The sequence below is a fragment of the Eucalyptus grandis genome, chromosome 6 (genome assembly GCF_016545825.1).
Source record: "Eucalyptus grandis isolate ANBG69807.140 chromosome 6, ASM1654582v1, whole genome shotgun sequence".
In the NCBI taxonomy this organism is placed as follows: Eukaryota; Viridiplantae; Streptophyta; class Magnoliopsida; order Myrtales; family Myrtaceae; genus Eucalyptus; species Eucalyptus grandis.
In genome coordinates this window covers 51260679-51280578 of record NC_052617.1, presented here as the reverse complement: position 1 = coordinate 51280578, position 19900 = coordinate 51260679, and the positions used below count along the sequence as shown (strand labels likewise).

The 19900-nt window shown below is 39.4% G+C and overlaps 2 protein-coding genes across 8 annotated transcripts; both read left to right on the top strand.

Annotated features, from left to right (window-relative positions):
• The first annotated feature begins 1144 nt into the window (after positions 1-1144).
• Positions 1145-8706, top strand: LOC104450594 (disease resistance protein RPV1). 4 transcript variants are annotated; one of them, XM_018876494.2, is made up of 6 exons: positions 1145-1328; positions 3232-3321; positions 3550-4112; positions 5110-6223; positions 6575-6856; positions 6957-8706. In XM_018876494.2, exons 3-6 carry the CDS (start codon positions 3595-3597, stop codon positions 8484-8486), a joined length of 3444 nt encoding a protein of 1147 aa, XP_018732039.2. In that variant the 5' UTR covers positions 1145-1328; positions 3232-3321; positions 3550-3594; the 3' UTR covers positions 8487-8706. The 4 variants fall into 4 exon arrangements, with proteins under 4 accessions (XP_018732039.2, XP_039171661.1, XP_010063511.2 ...); XM_010065209.3 differs by having other exon boundaries at positions 1146-1328; positions 3536-4112; XM_039315727.1 differs by lacking the exon at positions 3232-3321.
• Positions 8707-13010: 4304 nt separating this feature from the next.
• LOC104450593 (disease resistance protein RUN1) lies at positions 13011-19515 on the top strand. Of its 4 annotated transcripts, none has more exons than XM_039316032.1 (6): positions 13016-13383; positions 13490-13855; positions 15780-16587; positions 16788-16893; positions 17273-17553; positions 17650-19515. In XM_039316032.1, the coding sequence occupies exons 2-4, from the start codon at positions 13647-13649 to the stop codon at positions 16842-16844; spliced, it is 1074 nt and encodes a 357-aa protein (XP_039171966.1). In that variant the 5' UTR covers positions 13016-13383; positions 13490-13646; the 3' UTR covers positions 16845-16893; positions 17273-17553; positions 17650-19515. The 4 variants fall into 4 exon arrangements, 3 of the variants coding, with proteins under 3 accessions (XP_010063509.2, XP_039171966.1, XP_039171965.1); XM_039316031.1 differs by having other exon boundaries at positions 13016-13392; XR_005552293.1 differs by adding an exon at positions 14824-14935 and having other exon boundaries at positions 13021-13855.
• Positions 19516-19900: the final 385 nt, after the last annotated feature.

Sequence of the window (19900 nt, the reverse complement as noted above, 5' to 3'; positions counted from 1 at the left end):
ATGCAAAGAGATTTAAGTTAAAGGGATTTTGGAAATGCAAATAGTATTCGGCAACTTATAATATAAATGTGCAATTGGTAACAGTTTTGTAAAGGACTTCTATTTTATTTTTATTTTTATAAAAAGAAATTGAATGTTAAACTTTTAATAGAAGTCGATGGGCCAAATTTAGTATCAACGGTCATGACCTTAGGTGAGAGTTGTGAAGCTTGTGCCACCTTGACAACCCCTCATTGAGTTGCGTGATCTCAGGCCACTCTCATTGGCACTGGATCTGGCTCTTGTGGTGGTTAGATTTTGCATCACTTGTGACGTCACACAAGATGGAAAATGAAGAGGGCATTTTCGAAATTTCAAAAATTGATTGAGAATAAGATTGGAAGGAAAAAAAAATCTGAAAATGTTAGAGCCCATATGGACTTGCCTTGGGTCGGGGAACTTCAGAGGACTTCATAGATACTGGGGGTTGGCCAACTAATTGGACTAAAACAAAGGGGCTGATGCTTGGCATGTGCTTTCGGCCTCTCCCCTTTCGGAACGTGTCGTACTCTCTCTCTCTCTCTCTCGTCTGGCGTTTGGTGTTATCGCTGCCATTCGCCACACATACATACATTATCTAAAAACTCTTCAAAAGAATTTGCCGAAGGCCTTAACATTTGGCGAAGTGTCTTTAAAGGCCCAAAGGCCTTTGGGAAAATGGTAAACAAAGGCAGCTGAATCTTTGAAGTGCCTTTAAAGAGAGGCCCGAATCTCTTGGATGCCACGAACCTACAGGGGAAAGTGTCTCTGAACAACTTACTGAGAACAAAATTAACAAATAAAATTAGTAGAAGAAGAAACTGGGCAAGGAGCATGGTGGGGATAAACTATTAGAATGATTGAGCGAGACTCGCCTTAACTCAATGGCTCAATGTCAATTTGCGACATTGGAATATGGAAAAATAGAAGAAGGAAATGAAGTTTTTCCCTTTTGATTTACATAATGCTCAAGGGGACTAATTAGAAAAGATGAGAACGGATCAATTAATCTCGAGGAGAAATAATTTGAAGGAATTTAATTTAGTAGAATTTCAATGCTATCGAAAAAAAAGAATATATTATAATACAGATATCATTTCATGTATTTAGAGATTGTGTTTTTAATTATTTTTTCTCTTCCTTCATAATCACTATTATCAAATTATGTAGGGATGAGCGTGGTTTTTTTTAATAAAACTAGACTTGACCAGAGCCTTGAGAGTCCAGACGCCGCTCTTCGTCGCTGATCACCTCAGGTCTTTCTAATGCTGGTTCGCTCGCAGTCCGCAGCCGCTGATCGCGTCTTCGAGGTGAGATCCGAGTGATCTGTCTCCGTTGCTTTGGGTCAAGAACGGATTCTTGAAGGTCTCGTTTCTGTTTGAGCAAAACCTGATTGAGTTCGATGTTGTTTCGCTGATTCTCAGTTCATGTATGGGGACAGTTTAGAATCTCACACTTGCTTTAATTATAGGAACGCCTCATGTTCGACGAAATGCGCAAACCAAGTCTTGTGTGAGTTTTAGTGGTCACCTCTCGGAATCCCGCTTGCGTAGTCTCTCGGTGCCACTGGCTTGTTGCTCACGCTCGCCCTGTCCATTATCTCGCTCTCTATCTAGTTGGACCTCAATGGCTGGCATGGATGCCAATTAGCAGTTCTGGTCATTTATTTGCCAATCTTTAATCGGCTACACTATGATTAGTAAGTAATTTGGGAGGTAAAGGAAATTGTGAAGAGAATGATTTTCCTTATAGTTGTCTGGAATAATGGATGTGGGGGAAGCAAATCTGGAGGAATAGACTTCGGTAGGTTAAAGATGAAAAGTAAGATGAAAGAGAAGTGTTTGTATGAAAAGTGACGTTTTACCCTTTCATGTGAATTGTGAATATGAGTGAGCGTGATCATAAAATACTACTTAATATGAGAATTGTGGAAATTATCATGTCAATTGCATGCCGTTACAACTTTGATCCTAGATCAGTTTGAACATAGTGGATTAACAGAGCAGGTTCTGTCCTTGTGAGCATATATAACCTAACTATTTTGAAGGAGAAAGATGGGTAATGTTTATGTGAATAAAACTGAAAAAGGAAAAGGCAAATGTGATTCCAGGTGCTAAATTGGGCAGTGACGGTGAGCATGAGATTGAAGCCACAATTGGGCCCGGGTAGATGTCAGAATCTGTTGATTGGCAGGTTCCAAGTTCTAGGGTATGTAGGGTAGGTTCCAAGTTCCTATAATATTTTTTGTTTTTGTAGTTTTATCAAGGCTCTCAAGGTGAACAAATTGAATAATCAATGAAACGTTTAGGTTTGGTGTATAATGAAGAGTGTGAATTTATGGGGTACTACAGATCGCACATGAACTCTGGAAAGATTCCCCAGCGTCAATGAAAAGAATAGAGAGATGGCAAGGTAAATGTATAGAGGCTTCTAGTGTTGTGTCAAACCAAAAGCAGTGCGGTTTTCTTATTTTGGTCAGAAAGAGCAGTATGGTTGAAACTGTGAAGTTAAAGTAAGAAAGTGATTGTTGGATTAGGTGAGGCGAGGCAAAAAGTGCACTGGTACCTTCCAAGATAGTTCATCTTTTGACATGGCACATCTACACAATCAAATAACTATAACTTTAGGAAATATTTAAGAATTCTTGTAATTTTTAAGGATAACAGATTTCTTTGTTATCATGTTTATTATAATGAAAAATTCTCTTTTTAATTGAGAAAGAGTCCACTTTGATGTGATTTTTTTTAGCCAAAAAAGAAAAGTGATTTTTTATTTATTTATAAGTTTGTTAAAATGTTTTTTTTTTTTTTTAACGTTGGTTTCAAGATTCAAATTGTAACAGTTGCAAGTTTTTTCAATTTTTAAACACATTAAACATTAAAAAAGCTTAATTTGGTCATCCAAATGACTTTTCAAATGTGTTTCCACCAAATGGCATTTTTCTCAAAATTGTTTCTCAATGCACTTTCAATTACATTTTACCAAATAGTCTCTGCTTTTCATGAAAACCCTTTGGGCTAAAGTCCTTTGCCCAAAAGCCGAACCAAATGCACCCTTACAATGGTAATTTCTATAGATCATACACATGAAGAATAAGCCAGGCCACTCTGCTCATGAGAGTTTCTTGATTACATGCTTGTTGTAATGTGTGATGGCATTGATAGAGCACAGTCAATCTTGCAGAGCCACTCAACTTAGATTCTTTCATTTTAGGGTGTTGAGAAGCTCCCAGCGGCTGATTGTGAATGAGAGATTATCTTTGGCATGTGAAAAATGCTGGCCCCAAATCCCGGCTCTGTAATGGTATGTCTTCTGACACATTTTTGCTGTTCTGAAATTTTTCTTTCAAAAGTTGGGATGCTAGTCTCACCAAGATTCAAAGTCCTTCTCTGATGTACTGTTGCGTGTGTGATTGCTCCTACTTTTTTTGGGGTATGAAAGTGCCAAGAAAATGCTGGGAAGAAGGAGCAAAACTGATTTACTACACTTTTTAGCTCTTTGACAATCTCCTCTCCAGGAATCGCTAATCAGACAAGGAAGAATCGTGCACACAAGAAGTAGTTCATCTCAGTGAAGATGAAGAGAAAAAGGGACTTGGACATGGCAACATTGTCCTTGACAGGTGGAGATAGTGAGTCACTGGGAACTGAATTTGAGGTGTTCTTGAATTTCAGAGGGCTGGACACTCGCCTTAATTTCACTGATCACCTCTATCACTCCCTTGATGGAGTTGGGATTCGCGTCTTCTTAGACGATGCAGAGATCCAAAAAGGTGAAAAGATTGGAGGCGAGCTTCTACGTGCAATCAACAACTCCAGAATTTACGTGCCCATCTTCTCCCAAGACTATGCCTCTAGCGCATTGTGTCTCCGCGAGCTCGCCCACATGGTGGAATGCTTGAGAGGATCAATGAACAAAGTGATCCTTCCCATTTTCTTCGATGTCGATCCTTACGATGTTAAACTCAGAACTGGATTATACATCGATGCCTTGAAAAGGCACAAGGAGAGGTTTGGCACCAATGAAGTACAACAGTGGGAGGAGGCTCTGACAGAGGTCGCTTCGATCAAAGGATGGCACTGCAAGGGTAGAGGGTAAGAGAGTTTCCAGAGCTTTTTACTAAAGACTATATACTTCACTCCTTTTTCATGTCTTCAGATATAAATACAATAAACCCAGAGCGCCCAATAAGAACTATTGGCTTAAATGTTGATATATACTGCTGCACAATTATGAAAATAAGTTGTGCGGTTCTTGATGAAGATCTGGATGTCGGGTGGGCAACTAATTAAAGTGGTTTGATTTGTTTCAGCGGTCACTTTTTTGGATGATAAATTCAGAATAGCCGATTTACTTTTTCTGGTATACTTAGCATTCTTGACCCCCTTGCTGTGAGCCCCATGGTTTCTGAAGTGATAATGCCATACATGGATCTGAGTTGGGGGAGACAGCATGGGGGTTCATTGGCCACACTGGAAGTTTTATGACTTCTATCAAAACTTTTCTGATGATTGATCTTTAGCAGATCTTGAGAATGACGACACAATGTTTTGATACGTGCTAATTATATTTTTTTAGGAAAAAATAATTTCCAAACCTTTTATTTTATGCGAAGCAAACGCATTGGACAAAGTTATATCCTGTTCTGAGTACACAATGGAAGAGTTGTGTTATGACTAATTTAATATTTATTTTAGGCCATTCAAATTTCCATGATTTTGGTCTTTCCCAGCATAAACATGATAATTTGCATATTTTGAGAACGACAGTGTATTTCTCTGAGGTTGTTTTTCCGAGAATGTGTTGTCATCCTAACGTTTTCAGAGCATGGGCGATAATTTTTTATTCTTGTGTTTTTAGACTTGGTAGGTTTGCTAGCAATCTTCTACTCTCCTTCTGTATGCATAGTTTCTTCCTTTCTCTTTCTGTGTGTGTATGTATGTTTAAAATAGATGTCTTAGCCAATTGATTCAGTTGGCTAATGAAATTATCTGTTTCTACCATTGATGTGAATGGTGAATTCACTCTTAGAAAATCCTGGAAGTTGATTTTCTCTATGTTGTTACTTAATCTGAATTTTTTGTATTGCAGCCAAGGGGAACTCATAAAACTTGTTACCGATGAGGTATCAAGGAAACTGGCAAGAGGAGCTCGAATAGTGCCTGATCATTTGGTTGGAATTGATCGTCAAGTGAAAACCGTGATGGATTTGTTAGACAAAGACTCTCTCGATGTGCGGTTTGTTGTAATACATGGAATGGGCGGAATTGGTAAGACAACTCTTGCCAAAGTTGTTTTTAATGAAATTACTTCTCAGTTTGATGGTTGCAGCTTCCTGTCAGACATTCGAGAATTTTGGCAGCAGGGTAAAATTGTGAAATTGCAAAACAGATTATTGTCTGACATCCTCATGTCTACGTCCATAAATATTTATGATACTGACTCTGGGATCAACATGATTAGAGAAAGATGTTGCCACAAGAAAGTTCTGATTGTTCTTGATAATTTGGATAATAGGGACCAACTTGTGAAGCTAGCAGAAAAGTGTGATTGGTTTGGTCCGGGGAGTAGAATTATCGTGACAACTAGGGATATCAGTTTTTTCAAAAAGAACAAGAATAATGCCTCAATGCATCCTAAAGTGTATTGCTTCTATGAAATGGAGGAGATGCATAATTCTTATGCTATTCAACTTTTCAGTAGATATGCATTTGGGAGCGATGCTCCTCCACTTGAATTTGACAGAATAACAAGAGAAATTGTGAAAATCACTGGTGGACTTCCACTGGCTCTTGTGGTTATTGGATCCTCACTTTACTGCGAGGGTAAAGAAGTATGGGAGGATATATTAGCCAAGCCGGAGAAAATGCCTCACAAAGAAGTTCAGGACGTATTGAAGGTAAATTATGACATGTTGGAATACGAGCAGAAAGAAATTTTCCTTGACATTGCATGCCACATGGCCGGTGAACACAGAAGTGATGCAATTTTTATGTGGAGATCTTGTGACTTTTTTCCCATTGAAGCCATCACAGCTCTTGTTAATATGTCTCTGATAAAGATAATGAATGACCACATTTGGATGCATGACCAACTCAGAGTTTTAGGGAGGGAACTTGTTCGCATGGAGAGCATTGAACATCCTGGAGAGCATAGTAGAATATGGTGCTCCACTGTAGCTGTGGATGTTATACAAAGAAAAGAGGTACGTATTCACTAAAGTTCTACTTTTTACTTTGTGTAGAAAATAGAGTAGGTCGGTACTGTATTAGATTGCCACAGAGCATGGTAGCTCAGTGGTAAAGAGGTCACTCTATCTTCCATAAATCATAAGTTTGAGCCATGTCGTGAGAGAACCTCTAGCCGGATTATGCATTAGACATTTGTTACCTCATGTGGAGATTTCTTGACTTCCAGTGGGGTTGCAGTGATGGCTACGTCATTCACCCCTTCCCAGCCTTTTACCAAGAAAAAGGAAAGATATTCGTTAAATTCATGAGTCTTTTTCTCATGTTCACCAAAGCTGGGCTAATTGAGCTATAATTTCTTTTACTAGGGAACAAAGAAAATAGTGGCACTCAAAGTAGGTGGGCAATCTCAAGTGTGCAATATTACACGTGAAGACATTTTAAGGCTGGTGAAATTAAGGATCCTTGAATTGGATGGAGGAAACTTTGTAGGGGACTTCCAAAATCTCCTCTTGGAGCTAAGATGGCTCTCCTGGAAAAATTGTCCGTCAGAGTTTCAAGCTACTAACTTCTCTCCAAACAATCTAGTTGTCCTCAAAATTTCAGAATCTGACATTACAAATGATTGGGGTGGATGGAGCCAAATCATGGTACGATATCTTGTAATATGAGCCATTTACATTTACTTATTTTCTTTGTGCACAATGAATTTGACAATCCTTGTACATTCCTGTATGAGTAATTTTACAGGGAAAGCGTAGATTAAAAGTTCTGCATCTCGTGAGTTGTAGAAGGTTGATCAAGACGCCTGACTTCTCTACATGCTTGACTTTGGAGAGACTCATTGTGAAGGATTGTGATAGGCTCATTGAGATTGACCCATCCATTACTATGCTGAAGCATTTGAAGCACTTGGAAGTTAAAGGATGTATTGGTTTAAGGGTGCTTAAAGGAGCTCCAACAACGCTCAATCTAGGCATGGCACGTCATTCATGGCCAGACTCATTAGGTAATCTAAAGCATCTGTCAATGTTAAAGATGGAAAATATGGAACTCCTTGAACTTCCGGATTCAATAGGAGAAATAGCTGGTCTTCAAAAGTTGTCTTTAAGAAACTCATCCGTGAATAAACTTCCAGAGTCAATTGGGAAACTAAAATTTCTAGTCAAGTTGAATCTATCTTGTACAAACATTATAGAGCTGCCTGGTTCAATTGGAGAGCTTAAGAGATTGGAGAAGCTTGATGTGGGAGAATGTAAATTAAGAAAGCTACCTAAGGTGATAGGGAAGTTGGAGAAGCTTGCACGATTAGGTGCCGGCGAGTGCAGATTTTTGGAGGGAGAAATTCCGATGGAAATTGGGGCGCTATCATCTTTGAAAGAGCTAGACTTATCAGGGACCCGTATTTCTGAAGTGCCACCAAGTATTAGTCAGCTTTCTCAACTTCAAAATTTGGATTTGCTGGATTGTAATGAGCTTCAAGAATTACCAGAGCTTCCTACAAGTTTGGTACGTTTGGACATTTCATCTTCAGCATTACAAAGGATTCCGGATCTGTCAAACCTGACCAACTTAAGTTTTCTGTGGTTATCAGATTATGGTCATCGTAGATATCTTAATATGCCTTGTGCACCACCAAATGCATGCCAATCTCAAGATTTGCAAGGGATTGGGAGGTTAACTAAGTTGATTTGGTTGGCATTGGACCTTGTAGAAATGACTGTGTTACCTGCTGACTTTTGTGCCCTCACTGAACTCGAATGTCTCGAATTACCTGACTTCACCTTTCAATCTCTCAATTGGATTCCGCCCAAAATTAAGTTCTTGAGGTTTTATGATCTTGAGTCCACAGATGGATGGTCATGCCTTCACTCCTTAAAATATTTGTCCAGAATGGATGTGTGCAGGTCGTGCTTAACAGAAATTCCACTTGATGTGATTGGACAGTTGGAGAACCTAAGAGAATTGCATGTATTGCACTGTCTATTCCTTAAAAGACTGTCCCATATACAAAGCTTAAGAAAGCTAGTGGTTTTGGAGGTTAGTCATTGCCCTTTGCTAGTTGAGATTCAAGGTCTGAAACAATCAGAATCAGTGGAGAGTTTAACAATTTGGTCTTGCCCGTCTTTGAAAGAGCTACCAGATTTGTCCAGCTTACAGAACTTGAAGAAGTTGGAGATATCTCATTGCGACTCCTTGGAAAGTTTACCTATTGTAGCGAACAAGGAAACACGTGAGTCGTTTCTTTCCAAATGTGGGATGCTGCCTTGCATTTACTAGTACAGCATTTGAATGGCATGCTGAGAAGCTATTGCCTGCGTCTGATTGACTTTGTTCACTCACCATCTTCCCTATTTGTAGCTTGTGAATACATAAACATTCTTATCCTTACACTGACATTGAAAAGATGCTACGTTTAGCTCTCTTTTAATTCTTGTACGTAAGATGTGATGAGACTCAAATCTTTTCGTGGCTAATTATTTGGGTCATTTGCCGCCAATTTTTTTCTAAATCGCATTGCAAAGGTCTACATGTCCTCGCAAATTAAGAAACGAAGGAGTCCTTCGCCTGTGAATTGGTGGCTGCTACAATAACCTTGTCAGACTTTGAACTTCGTTTTTCTCCAATACGTGTTTGTTTTTCCTCTATTCATGTTTGCGCTAAAATTACACGGGATAGAGAAATGCCAGGCATGCCATGTTGATCGTCACTTGGGAACGGAAACTTCGACGCAACTGGTCTTTATGCATTAAACAGACGAATTGACGATCAAGAAAGAAACACAAACTGAATCTTAGGTCTTCAAGTCAATGTCTTGGACTTCAGAACACCCAAGCCTCAGCTGGTGAGGGTCACCCTAGCTGAGGGAGAGCCTTGCCTAGGTGGGGGTAACCATCGCCTATGGTTGACGAGGGCATCAAGGCCCTCGCTAGTGGCTAGCAACCTCTGTTGGCAACCTGGTGATGTTTGGCAGAAGAAATAAAGGAAAAAGAAAAGGAAAGGAAAAAATTCAGAAAAAAATTCAGAAATTTTTAATTTTTTTTTTTTTTTTTTTTTATCTCCGTTAGCATTGGTTATGCCACAAAGAACGGTTGGCATTAATTAGGCTACAACATTACTGATTTCGGTCAAAATTAGTTGGAAGAATTAAATTGGCAATTGTTAAAATATTTAGGATAAGATTGACACAATTGAAATGTTTAAGACTAGATTAATAAATCATTAAAATTTTTAAGACTAAATTATCTATATTGGAATATTTATGACTAAATTGATAAAAGTGTAATATGTTAATGACTTTTTTAGTAATTTTGCCCTTTGATGTCTAAGAGCGTGCAAAAACACTAGGAACCGCACTGAACTGGACAAAACTTCACCGATGTACATATCCACATACACACATATTATGTTAAAATTTACAAAATCCCCGATTTGGCGAAGACGTCAATTTTGCGCATCCTCTCTCGCATTTCCTCCACATTGCTGCCACCTCGTCCTCCGTCTCTTGGCTTCATTCTCCTCTCCGGATCTCGCTCCCTTTCTGAACAGCCAATCTCTCTCTCTTTCTCTCCAGCATTTCCATCACCCACTAGGAACTTTCCCGAGAAACCCACAAGCCCTAACACTTTCCCGAGAAGAAGGAAAGATGTCGCACGCCCACAACGACATCAACCCTCTCCACGCCTCCTCCCAGTCCGACATCAAGGAGAACGAGAACCTCATCAATGCTAGAGTCCAATCTGGCCCCACCACCGTCCTCCCGGCCCCGCCCAGATCCCCGTCTCCTCCTTCCCATTCCTACCATCCATAATCCCTCCCGAGCTGCCGCAGAAGCTCTCCAACCAGAAGTTCGTGTTGGCTGTTAAGCCACACTTACGGTGGGGAATGGGGAGTCTTGGAAGGGAAGAGCCCGACAACCAGGTCAAAGGAGCCAGTGAGCGACTCTTGATTCTCATTTTTTGTGAAATTGGCTCTGTGGTTCCCAATTCTAAGGAGGAAACGCCCTACCTTGGATCCAATTGTCCTTACTTATGCCCGTAAAATAAGTCACTCTAGCATGGTGACATTATAGGACATAAGTCAAAAAACAATCCTTATAGGTCCTTCATTTGTTTCCCCCCCTTTTTTTTTTTTTTTTGTTCCTCTTCCTTTTATTGGTAAAAGAGTAGGAACAACTAGCATATTGAATCTCTACCTCGACTTGATATTCCATCAAGCTCCACTGATAATCCGACATGTCCTCATTACTAGCGACATAACTATTACTTATTTGAGGAAAATTATTCAAAAAGTTCTAAATCTATTGTACTCTTATTAAATCAATCTAAAACCTTTTAAATTTGTCAATTAAGTCTTAAACTTTTTCAAAATCTTGCCAATTGAAAACTTAACATTTTCAAAATATTCTAGTTAAGTGTATTTAGTTAATTTTAATTAAAAATCGTTGACGTGAAAGCTGATAATGCCACATAGGACGGTCGGTGTTAATGTGAACAATATTATAATGTTTTATATTTTTTTACCAAGTCTAGTGAGGGCTGCCACCCTTGTGTAGTGGCCGGCAAGGGTCGAGAAAGAAAAGGAAAAAAAAAAAAAGAATGAAAAAATCAATGTTTTAAATAAAATTATTAAAAATTGTCAATATTAGAGTCAGCCATTTTATGTGGCATTACCAACGTTCATGTCAACAATTTTCTGCTAAAATTAGTTAAATGAATTTAATTAGTAAAACATGAAAATGTTTATGATTCAATAAGTAAAATTGAAATGTTTATGATTAATTGGCAAAAGTATAATAATTTTAGGATTTTTTGAACAATTTTCCAATTCATATGATCCATCACATATGTTGAGGAATGAACCTACATCTGGATCTACATTGAGCTTTTGGTCCTAAAGTGATTATATGACCCTTACTCAATAGTTCGTATCTTTGGTTCGGATTTAGTCAATCCCGTACTTAAATCACAGTGTCTCTTTTGGGGGTATGCTCGACATCTATTACTCATATCGAAGACTCCAAATATCCACTACTAAAAAAAAAAAAAGTTTATGGATCGGTCGAAATTTAAATAGATGGCCTCAACACGAAGCTTTCGGTTTTGTTTTAGTGTTTCTCGTCATCCTTCATGACATGATGGATCAATCCATGGGAGGAAAAACTTGGGAGATGGACAAGACCGGATCGAGATTGAAGTCGAAAACCACATGTTTTTTTTTTTTTTGCCCCGATTAGGAATTAGTTATGACGGAGGCTAGCTGACAGATTGTCAATGGAAAAGAGTTGACTAAAAGTTGTCAGCAAATTATTCTGGAATTCGGTCAGATTGATCGAAAACACAATGTATTTGCTCGGGCAACAGATGCCCCCACCTTAAGTGCTGCACTAATCTTATACAAACACTTATAATAATCCATTAGCCTGCCCCCTTTCTTCTCTCTAATAATGGACTCTTGGTAACTAAAATAATGGGAATTATTCCCGACAACTGCAAGGAAAAGGGCAGCGGCAGAAACCCAATCAATTCGATTTTTATAATCAAGAAATCATATGAAGATTACATGTATCTTACAAAACTCAATTACAGGGACCTTATCTAATTTATATTATAAAATGATCATTTAAATAGACACGCGTTTATGAAAAGTCATATATTTCATTCTCATCTTCGACTGTCAAAGCCTTTTATCCGTCAATTCTACGTAACTCATTTATAGGTACTCTACCTCATTTACTGTACAGCAACCCTATATATCAGATTGTAGATTCTTCCTCTGGTACAATTTAACACCCAACCACACACACTATGCACTTTCTCACACAAGTATCATGATACCCAAATCACCCCGACATCCCGCTGAGAGTAGAAAAGAATTTGCGTGGAACATAAACAGGAAAGATCAGTCTGTTTGGATCACTGATTACATGACTTCATCATAAAACCTATGTAATTAATAATTTAGATGATGGCCCGTTTGGTTCGGCATTTAGAAGGGCTTTTGGCCTCTAAAGGGGTTTGGGCAAAAGCGAGTAGTGTTTGGTTCAATATTTTGGGACTTTGGGGAGATGCAATTGCATCTCCAAGGGGCTTGAAGGGGCTTTAGGGAATGGAGGGGAGAGATCCATTGGGAAGTTGCATTTTCGGAATGCAACTTCTCTGTTCCATCTTCACCGGAGAGAAGCCGATTGGAGGCCGACGACCGCCCGGCCAAGGGAGGCGCGTGCCGGCAATGCGTCGGCCAAGGGTCCCCCGACCCCGACGACGATCGCCGGACCTCAGGCGACGCCTGGGTCGCGCTAACCAAGCAGTTGTCGCCTGAATCGCACGACCCAGGCAACGATCGCCGGGGTCGAGCGACCCCAGGCGGCTGTCACCTGGGTTGCGCGACCCCAAGCGACAGCCGTCGTGGTCATGCGACCCCAGGCGACCAGATCCGGCGAAATGGATCCGGCGGTCCGGTGGCCGGACTTCAAAAAAAATAAGACAAATGTTTTTTTGTTTTTTTAATTTAATAAAAGTCCTTTACAAATGCAAATTTTACCAAACGATATTTGTATTTCGAAAACCCCATTTACCAAAAAAAGTATTTGCATTTTGGCAAATACATTCCCCAAAAAGTTCAACCAACAAACTGATATCAGTTTAAGTGGACATAGACATGTACGCGCAAACATGTAGAATTAGCTAGACCATTGTACATCAGAGAGCTTATCGCTTATAGGCTCAAACGAGAAGGTTGTGAACATGCGATGGCATTTATAGAGCACGGTAAATCTTGCAGATCTACTTACCATAGAGTTTGTCAAGAATCTCCGTGTGGCGTGCGATAAAAGCTCACCTGAAAATCCGGGTCCAGTTTGGTCCGCCTTTGGACACATCTGAAACTTCTTGAGAAGTTGGGACGTTCGTCCCCCCAAGATTCAAAGTCTTTCCCCGAGGTTTCGTTAGCACGCGCGATTGCTATCTGGGAAATGTACAAAGTGCCAAGGATATGGAATAAAAAAATGTTGCGTAAAAGAAAAGCAAAAGTGATTTACTACGCTTTTTAGCTCTTTTACAAACGACATCCTCTCCTGGAATCGCACACGCCAGAAGCAATTCAACTCAGCACTTGGCGTTGGTGACGATGAAGAGAAAAAGGGAAGACTCGGATGCAGCAACATCGTCCTCCACGGGTGAGGGTGGTGAGTCACTGGGAGCTGAATTTGATGTGTTCTTGAATTTCAGAGGGCCGGACACTCGGCTCAACTTTACTGATCACCTATATCACTCCTTGGATAGAGCTGGGATCCGCGTCTTCTTAGACGATGAAGAGATCCGAAAAGGTGAAAAAATTGGAGGCGAGCTTCTACATGCGATCGAAAACTCCAGAATTTTTGTGCCCATCTTCTCTAGAGACTATGCATCTAGTGCATGGTGTCTCCGCGAGCTCGCCCATATGGTGGAATGCTCAAGAAGATCGGTAGACAAAGTGATTCTTCCTATTTTCTTTGACGTCGATCCTTATGATGTTAAGCTCAGAACTGGATTATACGCTGATGCCTTGAAAAGGCATGAGGACAGGTTCAGCTATGATGATTTGCAACGGTGGAAGAAGGCTCTAATAGAGGTCGCTTCGATCAAAGGATGGGACTGCAAAGATATTGGGTAAGAGAGTTTCGGATGCTCTTCTTCAGTCCTTTTTCATGTCTTCAAATATGCATACGATAACCCTAGAGCGACAAATAAAGATTATTAGCTTAAATGTTGAGTTAAGTACTGTGACAAACTCTCCTATTTAGATAAGTAAATGGTGACGAGATGCGTATGGTTGAAGGAATTTGATAACTGCCATCGGTGTATCAAACAAGAGATTGATTTATACTGCTGCCTAATTGCGGAAAGAATTTATGCTTCTAATGAAAGTGAGGTCCTTATGGATTTTGCTGTGATTGGTTTAATTTTCTCCGGTAATTACTTTTTTGGGTGATGAACTTAGATCAGCTGATTTCCTACTGTTTTCCCCTTTTTTTGTGCAAAGAATAAATCTGATGTGATTCAAGGATAGGAAACCTTCTCAAATTTTTATGTTCATTTTCTGGTAAATTGTAGTTACTGAACACTCTAGACCCCTTCCCTATGAGGGGTTAGAAAGTGATGTTTTCTGAAGTGATAATCCGATCCATCGAAATTTATCTTGAGGGTTGATGTTTAGCAGATCTAGAGGATGACCACACTCAGTGTTAAGGGATTAGAGTTTAATTTAGGGGACTTACAATAAGGAATCCCTGCTTTGCTAGAGTTGATACTCTTGTATAGCTATGTTGAAATTTTAGTTTGCGCAGAAACACGTTTTGATTTTGAAGATAATTTGTAGTTTGAAAGTGTACAAGTGTATATCCGTATGGTATAGTTGACGCGGAGGAATGGCCAAAGGGAAAGATATATAGATGAGTATTCAAGGGATAGTAGGTTATAGGATATGGAAATATAGTTTCATAGTTATTATATAGAGGAGTATGCATGGTGTAGTCGGAATGGTGAGGAAGCTAGAGGATATGCACTTAAGTACAGTTGTGGAGCAGCTCCACCGACTCTCTTCCACAACTGTTAACTTATTTACAAGATTTTTCCAGTCTTTGTTGCCGACATCTTCAGGCCTCAGTCTTCGACAACTTATCAAACTGGATTCCTCTAGAATGCTGCCCGCGTAGTCTTCAACTCGCAGCCACAAATACAAGATCTTCTGTAAGATTTTTCTAGACTGTACCAGCAAATGTCTATCTTAGAAAACTCAAAAATTTGGATCACAAATTCTTACAAGCTAAGTCCCTGTGAGTAGTCTGGTTTTTCAAATATCTTAGAGATGCTTGGATGTTTGTTATGTTTACAAGATTAAATGGAGAGCAAATTTATTTAGCCGGTTGCATATTTAAGGAAAGAATGTTTAGCTGTTTGTGGAGGCTCTCACTTAAATTTGGCGAGCGAATTAAATTAGACAACGTGTTTTCCTCGTTGAAAGTTGATGATTTTTAGAGGCTTTTTAAGTGATACCTACTTGCGATTATCTTTAGGAAATAATAGTTACTAATCAGTAATTTTTCACGAAAAAATGCATCGCTCGCCGGATGAAATTATATCCTATGCTGAGCATCCAACAAAAGAGTAGTGTTATTGACTAATTCGGTATTAACTTTTAGGTGGTTTAAATTTCCAGGAATTAGTTCTTTCAAGCATAAACGTGATGCTTGCATAATTCAAGGACGACAGTGTATTTCTCTGTGGTTATTTTGCCGTGAATGTGTTGTTTTTCTCGGTTTCAAGGTTCCACGCCATGGGCCTTAACTTCTGATTGTCGTGTTTTTGACTTGGTAGTTTTGCTACAAATCTTCTCTCTTTCTGTTTGCGTAGTTTTGTTCCTTTCTCATTGTAAAAAGACGTAATACATAGATATCTTGGCCTAAATTTGCTTTGGCTGCTAAATAAATTTTGCTATTTCCGCCACTGATGTAAATGCCAAATTCACATTTAGAAAATCCTGGAACTTGATGTTCTCTATGTTGTTACTCAATCTGAATTTCTTGTTCGGCAGCCAAGGGGCACTTATTAAACTTGTTACCGATGAGGTTTCAAGGCAACTGTCAAGAGGAGTCCGAGTAGTACCTGATCATTTAATTGGAATCGATGATCATGTGCAAGCTGTGATGAATTCCTTTGGCAAAGACTCTCTCGATGTACAGTTTGTCATTATACATGGAATGAGTGGAATTGGTAAGACAACTCTTGCCAAAGTTGTTTTCAACCAAATTGCTTCTCAGTTTCAAGGTTGCAGCTTCCTATCAGACGTTCGAGAATTTTCACAGCAGGGTAAAATTGTGAAATTGCAAAACAGATTATTGTTTGACATCCTCAAGTCTCAATCCATAAAAGTTCATGATACCGACTCTGGGATCAACATGATTAGAGGAAGGTGTTGCCACAAGAAAGTTCTGATTGTTCTTGATAATTTGGATAAAAAGGACCAGCTCGAGAAGCTAGCAGGAAAATGCAATTGGTTTGGTCCAGGAAGTAGAATTATTGTGACAACTAGGGACATCAGTTTTTTGAAAATTTACAAGAATAATGCCTCAATGCATCCTAAAGTTTATCACTTCTACAAAATGGAGGAGATGCATGATTCTCTTGCCATTCGACTTTTTAGTAGATATGCATTTGAGAGCGGTACTCCTCCCCTTAAATATGATAAAATAACAAGAGAAATTGTGAATATCATCGGTGGACTTCCACTATCCCTTGTGGTTATTGGATCCTCACTTTGCAACGAGAGCCAAGAAGTATGGGATGATGTATTAGCCAAGCTGAAAAAAATGCCTCACAAAGAAGTTCAGGACATATTGAAGGTAAGTTATGACATGTTGGCATATATGAGCAGAAAAAATATTTCTTGACATTCCATGCCACATGGCTGGTGAAAAAAGAAGCGATGCAATTTCTATATGGATGGCATGTTATTTTTTTCTTACGAAGCCATCTCAGTTCTTGTTAAAATTTCTCTGATAAAAATTATGAATAATGACATTTGGATGCATGACCAACTCAGAGATTTAGGGAGGGAACTTGTTCGCAAGGAGAGCATCGAACATCTTGGAGAGCTTAGTAGAATATGGTGTTCCATCGTAGCCATGGATGTTGTACAAAGAAAAGAGGTACGTATTTACTAAAATTCTACTTTTCACTCTGTTTAGAAAACAAAATAGGTCGCTGCTATGTTAATTTATGACTGAGCGTGGTAGCTCATTGGTAATGGAGAACCTCTGGCTAGTTTGTGCTTTGGGAATTTACTATCTCATGTGAGAGATTTTTCGCCTATTGCTAGGCTGGTTGGGTTGTGGTAACAAGCTCGTATACTTACAGGTGAACTGCGTAATCGTAATTATGACTTATTAGTCAAAGAGATAGTTACGATGATCACCCCTTTTTTCGTTCTTTTACCAACAAAGAGAAAATATATTGTTTTGAATTCATGAGTCATTTTTTTATGTCCACCAAAGCAGAGGCTAATTTGGCTATAATTACCTTTCCTAGGGGACAGAAAAAACAGTGACACTCAAACTAGGAAGACAATCTCAAGTGTGCAATATTACACAAGAAGATATTTTAGGGCTGGTAAAGTTAAAGTTCCTTAAATTCAGTGGAGGAAATTTTGTTGGGAACTTCCAAGATCTCCTTTCGGAGCTAAAATGGCTCTCTTGGCAAAATTGTCCGTCAAAGTTTCAAGCTACTAACTTCTCTCTAGGCAATTTGGTTGTCCTAAAAATTTCAGAATCTACATTGCAACTGATTGGGATGGATGGAGCCAAATCACGGTATGATATTATGCAACATGAGTAATTAACATTAACTCTTTTTCTTTGTGCATAGTGATTATGATGCCTAACTTCTAGTACAAATTAATTTTACAGGGAAATTGTACGTTAAAAGTCCTGCATCTTGTGAATTGTAGAAGGTTGACCAAGACGCCTAACTTCTCTACGTGCTTGACTTTGGAGAGACTCGTTGTGAAGGACTGTGGAAGTCTGGAGGAAATTGACCCATCTGTTAGTATGCTGCTGCATTTGAAGCACTTGGAAATTAATGGGTGTAATGGTTTGAAGATGCTTAAAGGAGCTCCAACCACGCTCAATCTTGGCATGATATGTCAATCATGGCTAGACTCATTAGGTAATCTAAAAAGTGTCTATCAACACTAGAAATGGAATAGTTGGAACTCCTTGAACTTCCGAATTCAATAGGAGAGATACTTGGTCTTCAAGAATTGTCTTTGAGTGATTCATCTATGGAAAAACTTCCAAATTCAATTGGAAAACTATAATCTCTAGTTCAGTTGAATCTGTCTCGCATGAATATCATGGAGTTGCCCGATTCGATTGGAGAGCTTATGAGATTGAAGTTACTACTCATGGAAAGCTGTAACTGGAGAAAGCTACCTCAGACAATAGGGGCGTCGGAGAAGCTTGAATATTTAGAAGCCAGCAATTGCAAATTTTTGGAGGGAGAAATTCCCATGGAAATTGGGGCACTATCATCTTTGAAAAACCTAAGCCTAAATAATACTTGCTTTTCTGAAGTGCCCCCAACTATTAGTCAGCTTTCTCGACTTTATGATTTGGGTTTGGTTGGTTGTCGTGAGCTTCAAGAATTGCCGCAGCTTCCTGAAAGTTTGGCATCTTTGGACATTTCATCTTCAGCTTTACAGAGGATTCAAAATCTGTCAAACCTGACCATCTTAGAAAATCTGAATTTATCTAATGGTGGTCGTCTTCCTAGATATCTTAATATGCCTCATGCATCACCAAATGCATGCCAAGCTCAAGATTTGCAGTGGATTGGGAGGTTAACTAAGTTGACGTGGTTGAGATTGGACCTTTCAGACATGACCATGTTGCCTGCTGACTTTAGTACCCTTACCGAACTCCAAGATCTTGAATTACCAGGCTCCACCTTTTAATTTCTTGAGGCGGTTCCGCCCAATTTTGGTGGGTTGAGGTTTTTCGATCTTGATTCCACAGATGGATGGCCATGCCTTCCCACCTTCAAATATTTGTCCAGAATAGAGGTATGCAGGTCATTCTTGACAGAAATTCCACTGGATGTGCTTGAACAGTTGGAGAGCCTTCGTCAATTGCAGTTATAGGACTGTGAATTCCTCGAAAGACTATCTCACGCACAAAGCTTAAAGAGGCTATGGTTTTTGGGGGTTACTAATTGTCCAGAGCTAGTTGAGATTCAAGGTCTCGAACAATCAGAATCAGTGGAGCATATTTATATTGATTCATGCCCGTCCTTGAAAGAGCTACCGGATCTTTCTGGCTTAAAAATCCTGGAAATTTGTATTTGTCTCGTTGCGACTTGTTGGAAAGTTTGCCTGCTGTCGCGAATATGGAAGCATGTCGTAAGATTGTTTTCGCATGCAGGATGCTGCCTCGCGTTTCATGTCCCTCGTCAGCTTTTGGATCAGGAAGGTAATGATGGACAGCTTACAATCCGCGACCAGAAGTGGCGGCATTTGATTGCCTTGCTCAGATTTAATCATCTTTTCTATTTATAGGTTGTGTATACATAACGTTCTCGCCCTTCTATTGAGATTGAAAAGTAGCTACACTTAGCTGTTTTTTTTTTACTTTAATCTTGTATGTAAGACGTGAAGAGACTCAATCTTTTCACTGCTAGTTATTCGGATCATTTGTCACCAAAAATTTGTAAATCACCTTGCAAAGGTCTCGACGTCCTCAGCAATTCAGAAACGAAGGAGCGCCTCCGCCTGTAAATTAGTGGTTGCCACAATTACCTTGCCGGACTTTGAACTTCCTTTTTCTCCAATGGTTTTCTTTCTTTCTTTTGTTTTCCCCATCTCTTCCTGTCTGCGCTCCAATTACACGAGCCTGAAAAATGCAAGTCGTGCCAGGTTGATTGTGGCTTGACCTCAACAGATCAGAAACTTCTGCGCAACTGCAGTCCTTATGCATTAACCGAGCGAATGACGATCAAGAAATGAAAAAAGAACTTGACCTTAGGTCTTCAAGTCGAGGTCTAAAACAGACTCGAATACTCAATTGCGGGCTCCGGTAGTTGATGGCAGGAAATCTCGAAGAAGCAGTTTGGTTTTGATTACATTGAAGCAAGTTACTAAGAAAGTAAAGGTGCAAGAATAAG

Bases quoted from the DNA above. Each gene is read 5' to 3' on its own strand.
- LOC104450594 (XM_039315727.1), top strand. From the start codon at position 3,595: ATGAAGAGAAAAAGGGACTTGGACATGGCAACATTGTCCTTGACAGGT. The intron at 4,113-5,109 runs GTAAGAGAGTTT...TTTGTATTGCAG, and splicing joins TGGCACTGCAAGGGTAGAGG to CCAAGGGGAACTCATAAAAC. The intron at 6,224-6,574 runs GTACGTATTCAC...TTCTTTTACTAG, and splicing joins ATGTTATACAAAGAAAAGAG to GGAACAAAGAAAATAGTGGC.
- LOC104450593 (XM_010065207.3), top strand. From the start codon at position 13,335: ATGAAGAGAAAAAGGGAAGACTCGGATGCAGCAACATCGTCCTCCACG. The intron at 13,856-15,779 runs GTAAGAGAGTTT...CTTGTTCGGCAG, and splicing joins TGGGACTGCAAAGATATTGG to CCAAGGGGCACTTATTAAAC. The intron at 16,588-16,787 runs GTAAGTTATGAC...TGACCAACTCAG, and splicing joins AAGTTCAGGACATATTGAAG to AGATTTAGGGAGGGAACTTG.